The 16441-nt window shown below is 36.2% G+C and overlaps 2 protein-coding genes across 2 annotated transcripts; one reads left to right on the top strand and one right to left on the bottom strand.

Annotated features, from left to right (window-relative positions):
* Positions 1 to 401: 401 nt before the first annotated feature.
* LOC135695858 (chitooligosaccharidolytic beta-N-acetylglucosaminidase) lies at positions 402 to 4196 on the bottom strand. The gene is made up of 4 exons (XM_065215051.2): positions 3977 to 4196; positions 2085 to 3171; positions 1007 to 1507; positions 402 to 714 (listed from the first exon to the last, which is right to left on the bottom strand). The coding sequence occupies exons 1-4, from the start codon at positions 4036 to 4038 to the stop codon at positions 511 to 513; spliced, it is 1854 nt and encodes a 617-aa protein (XP_065071123.1). The 5' UTR covers positions 4039 to 4196; the 3' UTR covers positions 402 to 510.
* A 2934-nt stretch (positions 4197 to 7130) lies between these two features.
* On the top strand, positions 7131 to 16312 carry LOC135695859 (sideroflexin-1). The gene is made up of 12 exons (XM_065215053.2): positions 7131 to 7280; positions 9143 to 9315; positions 9661 to 9831; positions 10133 to 10231; positions 11496 to 11571; positions 12387 to 12472; positions 13048 to 13108; positions 13647 to 13713; positions 14069 to 14118; positions 15061 to 15110; positions 15829 to 15876; positions 16107 to 16312. Exons 2-12 carry the CDS (start codon positions 9143 to 9145, stop codon positions 16201 to 16203), a joined length of 978 nt encoding a protein of 325 aa, XP_065071125.2. The 5' UTR covers positions 7131 to 7280; the 3' UTR covers positions 16204 to 16312.
* The last annotated feature ends 129 nt before the right edge of the window (positions 16313 to 16441 follow it).

Here is a 16441-nt window from a genome sequence, read left to right as displayed (position 1 = left end):
ACCAGCGTTTACGACCGCAGTGCCACGAAGAGATCGTGAAATGTGTCGATTCTGAAGACGGAATTCATGCCTCCTTCCAAGTTGGTCGACTTAATACGTTTTCTTTGATATGAAAATTTCTTCATTACCCGATATTCTTGAAAGTCAGCAAAGATTTCCCCGCAGCCTCCCCTGCAATGCCTCAAGAAAAATGAAAGGGAAATGTTGTGATAAAATTATTCATCTCCAAGTACCCTTTCAATTTAATAGATGTTGCTCTACCGTTTCATCAATCCGACCGGGTCCAAATCTTTTCTTTCATCCTAATGTTTTTAAGACAATGCATATGTTATCAACAATCCCAACATAAAAATTTCTTTCATGAAAGATATAGCAGGCCTAAAAAAGAGAAAAATCAGTCATTTCTTGCATTTAGAAACTAAGTTTTTCTATTTCTTGATGAACCTCACCCTAGTACATCGCATTTATCTACGTATCACTTTAAATCATCAGCCAAAACGGTCCGATACACTAAACAATACATTTGCCTTCGTTTTGAAGACACCACAATGGCTGTAGAGAGTCACCAGCAATGCCATGATGAACCATCCTTTCCCTGTGCCTTAGCAGCCTGGCCTCTGCGGCACGCCAGTTGGTGTTAGGATCCGACCAAAGACGTTCTGCATATGCAGCTGCACGGGGCCATACTTTGGTCCCAAGGGCAGACTCATCAACCTAAAATAAAACATTTATCCTTATTCCTACAAAATTAGGGAATTGCTTCGTCGGATACATCGAAAATGGGGTCTGCGGGTGAAGCAAAGTAGCCTGTGAAATGATCGCATCTGGTTAAGATTACATGTACCCTGTTTCAATTGTTTGTTTATAGCGGGTCAGAATTGGCTTTTGACAGGCTTTGGCTTCGCTACATTAAAAATGTGCAAAGGTAGTCGAGTCTAAGGTATTTCTTGTGTTTAAGGTTGACTTTACAAATACATATACACTATTGTTTTGCCTCCAGCCCTACCTGTTCCGACCACATCGCTGATTCTCCTCCTAACACTAGTTTCAACTTAGCTGGATCTTTGATTCCAAAATCAGCGAGAATCTTCTTGGGATCGTTGTTGTATAATCTCTGCCATTCTTTGTACGGGGCACACCAGTTGTTGCCATCTGTTACCCAGCCACCAAATCCACAATCCAAGTATACCGCGTCATAATTGGAGAAAACAACACGATACCCTTTGTTGATCAAATTAGAAATTGTCTTGTCAGATTTTTCAGACCATATTTGAATGATGTATTTTGATTTGTCCACGTATTTTTCGATGTATTTCGGGTAAGTCATATGGCTGCTCCAAAGGATTAACGGCATATCTTGATTTTTGTTTGCTTCACGGAATTTTGCCGTTGTTCTGTCGAGGAAGACTTTCCACAAATCCATGAAATCCTTTTCTGTTCTTGCTTTTCCTTGATCTTCCATATGTTTGGTTATTTCTTCTGTTGAATTCCAGCACCCAATGTTCACCTGAAACAGTACTTTTGCTGTCAATTCTCTATTAGTTTGTTTCCAAAAGGACCTTGGTGCAGCTGGTCATTACTAAAAGAGTCGTCATTTAGTAACATGAAACTCGATCGTATCTCGAAACTGCTTAACCTGCCCTCCCCAAACAATGATAACTTAGAAAGCACAGGCTACGTCTTAAGCCTGGGAGACACCCTAGGGCGGGGCGGTCTTAAAAGAGAAAATAAGTTTATTAAAAATAAATATAAGAAGAAGTTTATATAATCGTTTTGTCTGTGTCTCTTTAGTCTGGTATGAATCGATGAGAAGTAACAATTAGCAGCTTCTTGAGCCAATGAAAATGGCTACATATCCTGTTTCAACGACAACTTAATTATGATAATGTCCTCGTCTACATGAAAAATTAGAATCATCAAAGTATATTAATTAGTCATAAAAATTAGGGTGTTTAGTTTAAGTTTTTGCTTTGTTATGAAAATGGGGGCTTTTATAGAAAGAAGAACTTTTACGGTATTTTTATTTTTTTGGGGAAGGTTTAAAACTGATCTTGATTCTACCTGCCACTGGAAGAAATTCTTACCTCGTCACCGCCAATATGGAATATGTCTAGGTCAAACATTTCCAGGTATGACTTGTAGATGGTACCAAGAACATTGTACATGTGATCATTTAGAGGATTAAGTTGTCCACACGGTGGTTCGACACAGTACGAGGTCCACGGGTCTTTATTGACACAGGTAGCCATTCTACCGAATCCCTTCTTGGGTCCCCATTGCCAACCATTACCACAGTGCGCTGGTTGATCAAACTCAGGCATCACTCGTATCCCGCGGGCAGCTGCGTATTGAACGATCTTCTTAACGTCATCTGGCATGTAGATATGGCGCTGGGAATAAGCTCCGTACTGAGTCATTTCAGGTTGCTCTTTGATGTATATTGGAAAGCTGTGTGTATCAGTAATATGCCAATGAAAAGTGTTGAGTTTATTCAGTGCCATACCGTCAATAATTTTCAAAATGCTATCAACTGAGAAAAAGTTACGACTCGTGTCCAACATGAAACCTCGTAATGGGTATGCAGGCGCATCTTCGATGTCAACGTCTGTTACGACTTGCATACTGCCGCAAATGTCGTCGAAAGTGATCAACTGGCCCAGCGTCTCTAGTCCATGTCGCGCTCCAAAGAAGGTCTCTGCGTCTATTTCGGCGGTAATTTGGGAATTCACGGTTCGAATGACAAGACTGTAGGATTCGTCAGTATCAAGATGAAGTTTGGCATCGGCAGCTTTAATGTTGATCTTCACGGAAAATTTGTATTCCCAGACAGGACTGTTACATTGAGCACCGTCTTTGGCAAGGGATTTGACGTTGAACTTCCTGTAAATTTTATTCAACCTTGCCTTGAATATCTGATACGCCGCTGTAGCTAATTGTTCTGCTTTCTTGTTTTGCGGAGCAGCGAAAGTGATCTTTGGTTCTGCAATGTTCCATAGCTGGATGGGCAAGGTCATGTTGCCAATAAACGTCTTACCAGAAGGATGGGGCCATAAACCTCCGTATCTTCCACAAGTAATAAGGCAGGTATTGAGCTGGGTACGGCGATTGGGCGTTGCGTTTGTCTTGAGGCATACGTCGTTTTTGCAGTTGTAAGACCATGCTGACGTAAAGCTTTGGTAAGAAAACATTTATTCTATACATTCATTTCATCGCCTTGTTGTTTAAACTCTTTTTGTAGTACAGAATTTAAAAATAGCTCTGAAAAAGCAAACATTTTGAAACATGTTACTAAAGCTTTTCGTCTGCCACTCTTCAGAGTATAAAACGTCAGAACCTAGATAAAAAAACTCTACGCCAGGAGATATATATACTTAGTTGTAAGATCCACAATAAGTAACATGCTTCAATTGTTTGCTTTTTTAAAGCCTTCTTTGTTGATTCTTCAGTTTTTTCAGTCTCATGTTCTGGATTGTTGACAATGACATTGGGCTGAAATTAATTCATAGAATATTTTCACTGAAGTTGTCACATATTTATGTCTTTATTCTAAAACGCCATTGCTTTAGTTTCATCTAAAATAAAAAAGGTACTAAAACGATACGATGAGATCAGTTTTATATGTATTGATGATATAAAATCAATAATTCTGAACTAGAGGAAATTCTGAAAATGAAATGCTTTGATTGCTTGAAATGCATGAGGAACAGCTTACGGTTTCGGAGAAGCTCTGGCCTTATTTCCAAGCCAAATGATGGTTTCGACAAGGCTACGATAATGGCCTTATTCAGTCTACGGGTTGATAGCAACGTATGCAAATGGTTTCATCAATATTACCTTAGCACAACACTAAGCAGAAGGGGAACTGGATACGTACAAACCACTTTTTGCAATTAACGATTACTTTTAGACGTTAAAATATTATAGAAGATAGCTCCAATACAGCCCGTTGTGCTGGACTAATTTAAAAGTTCCTTACCATTCAGCGACTTTTAATGGGTAGAATACCAAAAGCAGACCAAAGATTGTGGTTAACAACATCTTGTCAAACGGCAACCTTATCGCTTCTGATGGCGATGTTTCCTGTTTTTTATTTAAATGCGCGTGCCTACTCTAGTTCTATTTCAACATTTGCTGCGACACTTCTTATTTTTGGGAATTCTTCAAGCCAGGTCCTTTTCTTGTTTGCTGTTCTCGCAAAGTATGGAATATGATATGTTTTTATCCCGTATGTATGTGTGAGGGCTCTAAGCACCCCCTGGTTTACCCCCGGTAAATTTATATAAGAAAACAGGACAATAGAGGGGCGAGACCCAGAGATATGCAAGAGGGAGAGGAGAAAAATGATTGTAAAAAGGAATGGGGAGAAAACAAGAGTTATGTTAAGGTTTTCTTAGACCGGTAAAAAACATTTATATTTCGTTGTAACCGAATTAGCGATACAGTTGTGAAGCAGAGATCAAACCGGCCTTGTCATTGTGGATTTCTCGTAAAGGACTTCGAGCATTGCTGCGTGTATGTCACATATGGTTTTCAATTCATGATTTTGGATATCTTTTGCTCTATGAGTGTCAAGTTCTTGATTTTCCCAGCAAACTCAGTTGCTTAGCATTTGAAATATGAGCCAAGTCTAAAAAGTCTTTCTGGGATGCTCGGGAGTCAAGAGGGCTCTGCTGTTTTTGCTTGCAAGAATCCTTCTTCATTTGCTTTAGTCTTTAGATATGTTGACTTAAAAGTTGCGATATCAACCTTTTTTCTAGATAGCACGCTACTCTTTGAAGATTCACGTTGTGCTCTTTATTCGTTTTTATAAGAGTTCGCTAAAGTAATTGAAGAGTATTCCAAATAAAAAAGTCGCAGGTATTGAACGCATACGTGTGACCATGGCAACTAAACGATCTAAATTAAATCGTTAAACGTATTTTTAATCAGGGCCTCCGACGAAGACCATCCCCCCCCCACTTTATTGCAAAACAATATAACTTTTAAAATATCTTTTGTTATGGATGTTCAATTTTCCCTCGGCCCCCTCTTTCCAACTCATGTTAATTCGACATTTTCTAAAAGAAACATTTATTTATGGGGATGTAATCTTAGGCTTTTTGGAACAGGTTGTTGGAAAGTTATGGCCGATGTACAAAGAAAAATCCATTTTTGAGATTATATATGATAACTCTTGCATTCTACCAAACCACTAAGCAACTCCTAGTAACTAATTACCCCCGAGCTCATGCACCGAAGCGACTTATCAAAAGACCTTTCAACGTATTTGTCGACGTGAAAAAGGACTTGGCCTAGGATGCGATCGTTCCAACACACGTTGATGATTCAAATAAATGCATGCCTAACCCACCAGCCATCATTGCTATTTAGATGAATAGCTTCGATAAATCAAGTAGCCAAAATTTTAAGCAGTTGGAACATCCGTTGCAAAGAAGCTGTTAAATCTAATACTGCAAAAATTTATTAAGACAAAATGGTTTTCCCTGAGTAAATCTAGAAAACACCTTTCTTAATAGCTGCCCATTCGTCAACGTAAATAGGTAGAGCTAGGAACTTGTGACATATTTCAGTTTGGATTTTCTAGAATATTTAACTTGGTTGTATATGTCACATGACAGACAGTTACGTTACAAACATTTGTTTGGTTAACAACTTTTTTATATTCGTTGCAGGTTTTTTAACGTGCAGTTCTACATAAGATAAGCAGTTCTAAAAGTTTTTTGTGCAGTTCTAAAGAAAAATATGTGCAGTTCTAAAATTTTACTTTAGTGAACACGCCTTTGGTTTGGAGCACAAGCTACCTGTACCTAAGCATCATGTATAAGAATCAATAATTATTCCTGTAACATAGTGCTCCCGAGAAAAAATTTGCAGCTCTAAATTTCCCTTAAAAAAAACCCTGATTCGTTGTGACAGATAATTTTACGAAACGGATTTTCTTTTTTCATAACGATTCGTTAAAAAGCGCTGAATTTTCGCTGTACATCTTCGTGAAAGAATGGCGAATCTGCTATCTCCCAGGCTGCAACTTGTCTTGCCTCGATTTGGACATTTCTGATCAATGTGCAAATTCCCACTCAACGAGAACACAGACTACATGAACTTTAGATGAACGGTACATATCCTGGTCACGGTACTACTTTGTAGTGTAGCAGGTTTAGGCAAGATCATAAAAAACATCAAAGCACTTATTTACACGGGAAACATGATTAAGCTTAGCATCGTAACAGATATCAAAAGATAATTCAAACAAATGTTTGTCATGTGACTCTACATAACTTCTGTGTGGCAAGAGTTATGTGTAGCTAGACTCATAGAATATGAATTTCATCGAAGTTTGTTTTTAAGAATTAATTAAGAGGAAAGAAAAAAGCACGCGTCTCTGTACAGACAAAACAGGGGCAAAGTATTAGGTAATAAGCGATGACGCAAAGCATGATGGCATCAGACCCAGTTACAGGCAAGCTTGTGTTCTGTCTTAATGAGAAAATAGATTTGTCTTTAGGTTTTTTATCTCAACGTACACAGACGGTCTGCAACTTTGACGATAGTTTGAAGCCAGTCCATTTGCAATGACAAGAAGCCAAAAAAGGCATGGATTATAACCAGTAGTGAAAAGCCAAACAATGCAGAGGGGGCATAGCTTTTCTCTTTATTGTATACAAAACAAACGTTTCAATTGTTTTCGCTTGCATGCCTCTTCAATATCAATTTCTTTGCCTTTCCATTTTTTCTAGGGTTAATTCATCTTATAATGTCAACCTGTTACTTTAGTAGAAAAATCTAAAAAAATATAGAATTTGAAGCAGTAAAATTTTGCAAGCATTTATTGAGTTTTTAGTTATCAAGATGACTATTGAGGTCACACATGAATAAAAATATCAAAAAGTAATATCGGTTATGATTTCTTGCTTAAAATTCAACGGGTTGAACGTACAATTGAAATTTATCCAAATCTTTTCAAATCTAAGAGCAAGACTTTGATACCAACTTGCAGTCTTTGAGGCCAATTTTTCTTTTTCTGGACAATTTTATAATACTCCTGATTGAAAATAAGCCAATAAATATTAGCAAGACAATTGAAAAATTTGAAAACAAATAAAGTCGTGATCAGTAGGTTCCATTTTTTTGCAAATTTTTCTTGGAGTCACTAATCACACCTCCAAAAATCTCTTAATGGCAACGAGACTGATAGGTGCATGCCAAGGCCAATACGTATGAGGTGATAGTGGTTGGAAAGAGGAACATTTTCCTTATCTATTCCTCGCGACAGTTATAGGGTAAGTTTCAGGCATCTGTTTGTAGTTTCATGGCATTATTAATAATCATAATAACATAATTTCTTCAAAAAATTTTGTTCCTGCTATGTAAGAACTGTAACAAAAAACCGCCAGTGCCCCACTCAAGAATTGATGGCCTTCCTTTGATACTTGACTCCTACTTGAAAACAGAAGTATAAAACGATTTCATGAAAATCTGCTGAGCCCTTTCTTACTTAAATATTTTAAGATATTGAAAAGAAGAATAATTTTGGGATAAAACAAAGGGTAGAACTCATAATGGGTGGAACAAATATTTAGACAACTCATAATGTGCGTTTATTAATCTCAGGTTTTATCGTGTAGGCCAACACTAGTGGCTATAGGCCTAAGGTTTTAACTTTTAAGACGATTGCCTTTAAATGTTGCTGAACTGCTGGTGGGTTATTGCAAACACAGTCCTGACATTGATCCCGGGGTAATGATAATAGCTGACACACATCAATGTTGAGCATTCTGAAATCCAGTGCTTTTTCGAATGCTTCTTAGCTTGAAAAAGCAGTTTCATTGATGTTTACATTCCACAAACAAATTTTGTGTGAGCTTTCTAAGAAAAATACCATAGATCCTTGCTTTTTGATCAAAATTTCATCCTTGGTTAAGAAATAGCTTTCTCTTGAACAGAGGCCCTTCAGCATTAATTATTACTGAAAGAGCAGCTTGTATGGGCTAGTTCTTTGTGTCCCTCTTTCTTTCTCTACCATTCCAAGCAGTATCTTCCTACTCTAACCAATGCACATTTCTTCCCAATTGTTGCATAAAAATTGGTAAGCCTAAAAACCTAGGCCCACAGCTACTAGTTAAGACCCCAGCTATTTAACCTGGATTTATTAACCTGCATGACCTGCATTTTATAACTCGCCATCATATTTAACGAAAAATTTTCTAAGGACTTTGGCAGGGATTATTGCTAATTATAAACACAATGAGTGATGCAATTGTCAGTTGTGACAAGATCTGTTGAATGTTTTATCAGTTGGCCTTATCAAAATTGGTTTCAATACTTGACTTCAAAAACATGCTTTCACAAGAGTGCATTCTTTAACTGAAAATTTGTGCTGCACAGGTACCATGGAGCAGGGGCTGGGGGCTTTAGCACCACTACTTTTTGCCAAAAATGCAAAATATTAAGAAATGAACCACCAGTCAAGCCTCTTTTTATTTGTTTTGAGCCCCCTACAGCCATTTAAGACCCCTCATTTTTCTCAAGGCCTGATGGTGAATGCTGCACGAACCAAAAGTTTAGTTTATTGCCCAGAATTAGAGAGTTGCTCTCAACAAAATTTAAATGTATCTTTTTATATCTAGAATTAAAAAACACTCTGTAGATCCGACTCAATATAGCTCTATTAAGTAACAAGGAACTAGGTCTATAGCCCAACCTGGTCTATATGGTGTTTTGACCAAGAATGTTGCCATTTAATAAATCTTTGGTAGTCAGGGGTGGATCCAGAGCAAATTTGAAGGAGGGGCAGCTGGTAGCAAGGGTGCTGAAAAATTTTCAAAATTAGTACACTATATACAGCAATTTCAGATACATTTTCAGAATAAACAACATATGTTTCAGATCATTCTTGAAGCGAATTAGCCAATCGGTCTCAGAAACTTTTTCACCTGATTCTCATTCTTCAAAAGGGGCATACAATTTCCAAAAAAGGGGTGCCAAACTTGCTTAAACTCATTGAGGGAGGGGCAACTGCCCCTAGTTGCCCCCCTTAAATCTGCCACTGTTGGTAGTTGTATGCTTCTGAATTTTCACTTCGGGATTAAAGTCTAAAGGATCTCCTGAAACATCTAAGGTCTATGTATATTTTATTCAACAGATGTCTGAGGCGCCAAAAGATGCTAATGGAAGGCTCCAGTTGAACAAGCCTCGATATGACCAGAGTGAATTTGTTGGCAGAGCCAAACACTTTTTCAATGTCACTGATCCTAGAAACCTTTTCACTTCAGCAGCACAGCTAGATGCAGCAAAGAAACTAATTGATGATTATAAGTAAGATTTTGCTTTTTAGAATATTTTTTTGCAAATATTTGTTATAATAGTTGGTATATTATAATAGTTTGTTATATAGAGAGACTAGAGAAATGGCGGAAAAAGTTAATTCCTTTTAAATCTCTTCGTATTTATCGTTTTTTGCCAAAGCAACCTAGATACTCATACAAACTATTTAAACTCCCTATTTAACAACCTAGGATCCAAATTATGACTTGGTATTAATTGAAGTTACTAATAATTGGAGCTATGTAAAGTCTCTCTCAAATCTCATTTTATTAATCAACATAACATTCAGTGATAATCCTCTAAGAGAAATCACATTACTTTTCTGTGGTTTCATAGAATTGGCAGAGAAGCTGTGGGAACTTCTGAAAATGATGTCTGGCGTGCTAAAAAGCTCTATGATTCAGCATTTCACCCAGATACCGGCCAAAAGCAGTTTATATTTGGCAGAATGTCTGCTCAAGTTCCATGCAATATGGCAATCACTGGTGCAATGATGACATTTTACAAGTAACTGGTTTATACAATACCTGCTTAAAAAATTGGTACATGGTACACTGCATTGAAGTTATTGAAAAATCTATGCTAAGTTAGCAACCCTAATTTTACAGTGATACCATTATAAAAGCACACCTCCTTATATAGGAGGCCTTTATAATTATCAAAATCTTTTCCCTAAACATTATTTTCTAAATACACCTCCTCAAAGCAAATTGTATCCCATTATCCCACAGTTGTTTGATATTTTGAAGCTACTACCTTTTTTAGGAGTGTGTAAGTAAAGCTATGATTGCAATCAACTTTTTTGTAGAACAACACCAGCAGTTGTGTTTTGGCAGTGGTTTAACCAAACATTTAATGCTGTAGTAAACTACACAAACAGAAGTGGTGATGCGGAGATAACCAACAAGTAAGGATATTTTTCTAATATCAGGGATATTTCAATTGAAAGACCAATTAAAGCTACTTATTTTCTGAAGTTCCACATTGACTTTGTTTCATTGTAGTTAGGGTTTTATGTAGGTCAGGTTCGATTAAATTATGCTTGCAGCAATTTTCATTCTGTTTAAAGGCAATCTGTCTTGTTGTGGATTGGTTAACGAGAACAATAGCTGGAACAATAGCCTAAACATGATTCCAGCACTCTGCCATATTTTTTACAATGCGATAAATTAAAGGGGGACTGGAAACAATAAATAAACCCTTTGTTCTTATAATCAATCAACGTCGTGACAGATTGCCTTTAATCAGGGGTATCCCAAGGATCAATCCCACCTTAGAATATTATTATGAAATCCACCAATGATGACAGGTTTTATTTCATTAAAGAGACTTCTCTTGCAAACTCTGCAGATAAAAATACTTTTAGAACATTTTTCAGAAAGCCTGCCTCTACTAATTAAAGTGGCGAACATGGACCTTACATGACTTGATCAGAATCAAATGAAAACTAACCGAGAACAATCTTATGCCTTTCTTATAAAAAACATCAAACAAATACCCCCAGGCAATACATCATTTCTATTCAAAGGGAAACTACTTCAAGATTTCACTAAAGTTGCTTCGTTTAACTTATAATCATAAACTACGTTTTGACACACTTATATCTGAATTTTGTGAAAAGGCAGTCATACAGTTATTTATGCTTAAAAAACAAAAGTCTTTCATTGGTTTTTCGGTTAAGAAGTATTTATCTAAACTTTTGCCCCTTTAGTGGTAGGTTGGAACACAAACTAACAAAAGAGTATCTTTGTACTGGGATTTTTTCGAAACTGTCAGTAGGTTAAATCCTGAATTTATGCAAATTATTTTCGAAACAAGAGCCTCTAATCGGGCTTTTGCAGTTGTAACGTTTGCATAAGGAAATTATTTTATTGAAATATTGGTAGGTGTTTGCAAGTATCAGAGATTTTTACTTTGTGTATTTGAAAAAAATTGAATTAGATAAGTCACTGTATTGTAGCTTATAATTATTCTCCGTGTTTTTTTTGTGAATTTGAGTGTTGCCAGTTTAGAAACTGGATCAGATGAACGTCGCAAAAGTTTGCGACGAACACAAAGGTTACAGAAAGTGAATTGGCAAAATGATCTTTCAGTCGAGCAAAACTATTGGAGTTATTTCACATGGAGCGTTTTTCTCAGCTAAACTTGTAATTCCTTTTGCCTATTTTCAGAATGTTGTTGCAAGCATATCTATCAGCCACTGGTTGTGCCCTTGGAACAGCGCTAGGACTTAATGCAATAGTAAAGGTGAGATTTGCATGAAACGATCAAGGCTTTTATCTTTTCCTATCAAAGTAGATATCTACATGATAAACAACGAATAACATGATAAATCGCTATAATGTCTTAAAGCAGTGCTTATGCAGTATGCTGGTGTATTTTTCAAATCAGTTGGTCTAGAAAAAGAGATATTACGAGAAAAAGGAGGCTTTGCCAGGCTCCATTTTCTTTTGTAAAAGAGTTAACAAGACATTCTAAAGACATATTACTCTTATCATTTACTATATAAACGCTTATTCTGAACTTGCTAAGGGGTGAATTTTCTCACTGGACAAAGGCTCTCGGATTTCTCGGTTTCCCATTAGACACATGCTTTCTCAACGGTAGGCGATAAAATCTCCCCACTTAGGTGAAAACTTCCACTTTCAAAAAGCTTTAGTAAAAGAAATGTTTTGCTTAGTTTATAATTTGCACTTGCCTCCCCTTTCTTTTAAATTTGGTTTGAACTACGCGCATCCTACCTATTTTCAGATGAAAAACCGTAGTCCTCTGTCACAAATGATTGTTACAGTATCTTTGTAAAATCAGTCGAACTGCTAGACATTGGTCTCTCTTCTTAACAGTGGCAAAGCTTTCCATCCCCACCTATTTGCCCTGCTAATGGGGGAAATGCTGCTCCTGTCCTCTTTACACTCATAATAAGATAACCCTAATTTTACGAGCTTTTTGGACATCAGTTTCTAGCGGCTACCATCTTTAAGTGGTAATTGTTCTAATCAAGATGTAAATTCTCAATGTAAATAGTTTGTTTTGTTATCATGATGAATTTTGTTTGTTTGTAGAAACTGCCTCCAATTGTTGGAAGATTTGTACCTTTTGTGGCTGTTGCTGCTGGAAACTGCGTCAACATTCCACTCATGCGACAAAGGTTCATGAAAACTATCGGTTTTTCATGTTATCTTCTTAGAAACAGAAATGACTATGATATATCTTTTAAGTGCTATGACATTTTAGACAAAATATGATTTTCTTCAGTTTTGGAGCCTTCGGAGCTCTAATAGATAAAAAATATTTAGAGTGCATAAGAAGCCTTTTGAAATCCAATCAAATTTCCTTGATGTCACTTAAAACGTCAGTCGTAAATATGATCTGGTAATAAAACCTCAATATGGAATGTCAAATTAGAATGATGGTTCATTAAATTAAAATTTATTGCTTTAAAATATAGTTGAGGTTAATAGTTAAGGTTTTTCCGATGTCATGACCAGGGAGAGAAGAGAATAACCTTTCTACCTTACCGTAATTGTCATAATCATACACTTCCATTACCTTGGGTTCTCAAAGTCTCCTTCTGCTACAGTTACAGTGGCTTTCTATTGTTATCAGCTGCTCTGTCGAAATATTTTGAAAACTACTGAAGACCGCCAGGCGATCATTTTTCTGCAACAGTTTATCATGCACTTGAATATCTTTTTGTAAACTTTGTTTGTATCTTTTTCAAAGGGAATTAATTCATGGAATTCCAGTCTTTGATCATGACGGAAATCGTTTAGGTGAATCAAAGGTAATTTCTGCGTGAAGTTTTATGCCTCATTCTTTCATTTTCTCTAATAGAATAATGCACACGAAAATGGCTCAGAACTCTAACGCAAAAGAAAATGTGACCCTCACATCGTACTTACGTGTTAAGGGTGACAGTTGTGGAGGATTTGATTTCTAACCAATGTGTGGTCTTTGAGTTAGGGTAGCTGTGATAGTGTAAAAAGTCTACCATGTGTATAATATTGGCATGTATATTTGTTCGATGCTTACAATGGTGCTCAAAATTGAGCGATAAGGAAATGCGGTAAAACGTGTACCAAGATCTGCGTGTAGAGAGCTGCATGAAAGGGAGCATTTTAAACCACTAAAGCTGATATCATTTATATCATGCAGTCAGTCAGTTTGATTTGAAACAAGGGTGATGGAAAATGAGGGTGTTGAACTCCCTTTTAAGCCGAGCAGTTGTCTTTTTGGGGCTAGTCATAAATATCATAAAGTAAAGATGAAAGATAACGATACGGTTATATGATAAATTACAGGAGAATTCTTTGTATTGTTAGGTTGCAGCAGAAAAAGCCATAGCTATGACCATAATATCCCGGATTTCAATGGCACTCCCTGGGATGTGTAAGTTCTCTATTTTTTCTATAATTTACAGTGCATTTTCTAATGAGTTTTTATTGAACTTGAAAGCAATATCTATCAACTAGGGTCAAAGGTATTTCACCGGGGGTTATTTAAATCCTAGACGTTATTGATGTAAAGATATCGATCTACTTCTTTTCCCATTCGATGTTAAGGTATCTTTCTTTATTCCATTCCATCCCATTCCATTCATTAAATGAATTTCATCCAAATGTTAACTGTACTTATTCTCCACTTCTTTATTATCAATGTTTTAACTTTTTTAGCTTGAATTTTTTGGGAATCATGTAAATAAGGTCTTCGCTTTATCCTCCTCACGTATTGCCTTCTTTTTTAGGTATCCCGCCATTTTTTATGAATCGTCTTGAAGAAAAAGCGTTTATGAAGGTAATTAAAATAAATGATCTTACAAATGTATCATTTTCCACATTTCTTTGCATTTAGATGGCATTTGCCACCGTTGGTGTATCTAAGGCTATTTGCTTCTGAAAATGCTTAGCACGAAAGCCTCGCCATCCAGGAACACATTAACTGTACTGTTTCCTCTACCTTCCCCTTTTTCGCATCCCCAATATTAACTGTGATTAAAATCCTTTTTTCAATTGTCCCATTTTAATGCTCGTCCTCATTTGCAATGACGATGTCTTTAACTGTTTAAAGGCAGTTTCTCGTGTGTTGACAGTATGTAGTCTGAATAATGGGATTGCAAATGTTCATGGGTAGCAGATTGCAAGTGTTCAGTGGTAGCATAGGGTCTTTAATTAAACTCTACTTCCCCAATGCATCAAGATGTCTTTAGGCTCTAAAGCTACGTAGTTTTTTCATTATTGAATTAAGTTCATTTGTAGTCAATATTGACACCCTAAATGAAATGGCCTATTTGCTAATCATAGGCAGTTGATGAAATTCATCTTCGTTATGCAATTTACCTTCAAAATTCGACGTCCTGATAATTTGAAATTTTCCGATCAATTCAGGTCAACTTTGGATAATTTGAACAATTTGTTCCCTTCAAGAGTTAAGATTATCGATACCTGCAAGCATTTTAAAGCTAAACAGACAAAAGCACCTTTCGAAGCTAAACCATGTATAACAGTCACAACGGCAAATGGTTAGCACCTTGCAGTATATCAGGCATAAGCACACTTATGAAATATCTTTACTTGAAGTAGCATCTAGAGCTTAAAAAAGAGTTCAAGATTTGTGTAAACCAAGTTTGTAGGTTATGTTTCTGGTAAAGCAGCATGTTGAAGAAAAACATTTGTTGAAGAAATTATTTTAGCGAGCATAGTTTTGATAGTCCCTTGATATTTTTGGTTGTTTTTACAGAGAATGCCGTGGTTGGCGAGTCCCATTCAAATTCTGATGGTTGGCTTTTGGTATGCTATTTACATATTGACTTCCACTTTCAAATGGCCATTAGAATTTACTTCACGATTTCATTCATAATGAAAACTTAAAGTTGTGATTTAGTTCTAATTTTGATGGATACATAGCTGTGTCTATAGAGTTCTGTTTCAATCACGACAACTTTCTACGTTTAATTCCACAATGATATTACGATAATATTACGATAGTGTTGTTAATTTCAAGATCTTATTCATAACCAGCCAAATTATGCAAAAGTTTCTTACAGAGGGCAGGGAAATCTATTGACCGTCGTATAATTTAATGATCAAAGATCTCTACTATTGAAGATGTTTATGACTTCCTATGTGTAGGCCTCTCAAATCACCTGCGGGTGAATCAATTTTGAAGATTTTAGATCTAGAATCTAAGCTTCAAGCTACGAAACGTTTTGTATGATGCACTATTTCTCCCAGAGACGTTTTACTAAACTGTTGCAAGCAGAATCAAAAATATTTATTAGAAGTATAAACTCTCCGTCTTCGAAATTCTTACACTTTAAAACTTCTGTTCATCTGTAAGCCTTTTTATTTGTAGATATGCTAGGCTTTTCCTTACATTTTAACAGGTGTTATTCATAACCATAGGTGTCATAATCTATTTTTTACTAACAGTCAGACATCAGTCAATAGCAATGAAATGTTCATTAAACTCCAGCAAACACTTTTATGTCATGGTATTCCTTTGCAGTTTGGTTTTTGCAACACCACTTTGTTGTGCAATATTTCCCCAAACAAGGTAAGAATCAGACATGCATGTTTTGCCTCACATTTGATTCAAATTGGATTTTGCATTTTTCCGGGAGAGATTTTCTGCTTATTTTCGCCTGAAGGTTTGAATTTATTAGGAAAGTCGTATATTTCTTGAACATGATAAGGTAAATTTCATGGTAACGCTAAGTCAAAGAAACTTTCAATAATTTCTTATATTTTCAACCATCATGCCAAATGGTTTTGCTTTTTTTATAGCTCTATGACATTTGATAGCCTTGAGAAAGATCTGCAAGAAGCAATTCTAAAGAAAGACCTCGCCTATGATCGTGTATATTTCAACAAAGGACTTTGAAATTTTATGGAGTTTTGGGTAGTTTTATGGCTTGTTCATTAACCGTGTTTGTCTGTTGCAAAATATATAGCAATGCGAGATCTTAACTCGAAAAAAAGCTTTAAAAATATATAATAGCCTTTCTTGGGTATAATTTTCCTGTTGCAGTACATAATTCCTCATCGAAAAATCTGATATTTTATTCATGCCAAATATTGCTGATGCTATAGAATTATTTACATGATGTTGAGATGGTGTG

Source organism: Rhopilema esculentum, chromosome 14 (genome assembly GCF_057945365.1).
Source record: "Rhopilema esculentum isolate cy_ngs chromosome 14, ASM5794536v1, whole genome shotgun sequence".
Taxonomy (NCBI): domain Eukaryota; kingdom Metazoa; phylum Cnidaria; class Scyphozoa; order Rhizostomeae; family Rhizostomatidae; genus Rhopilema; species Rhopilema esculentum.
Note: the sequence above shows the minus strand (reverse complement) of the source record. Positions and strands in the feature narration are given on the sequence as shown.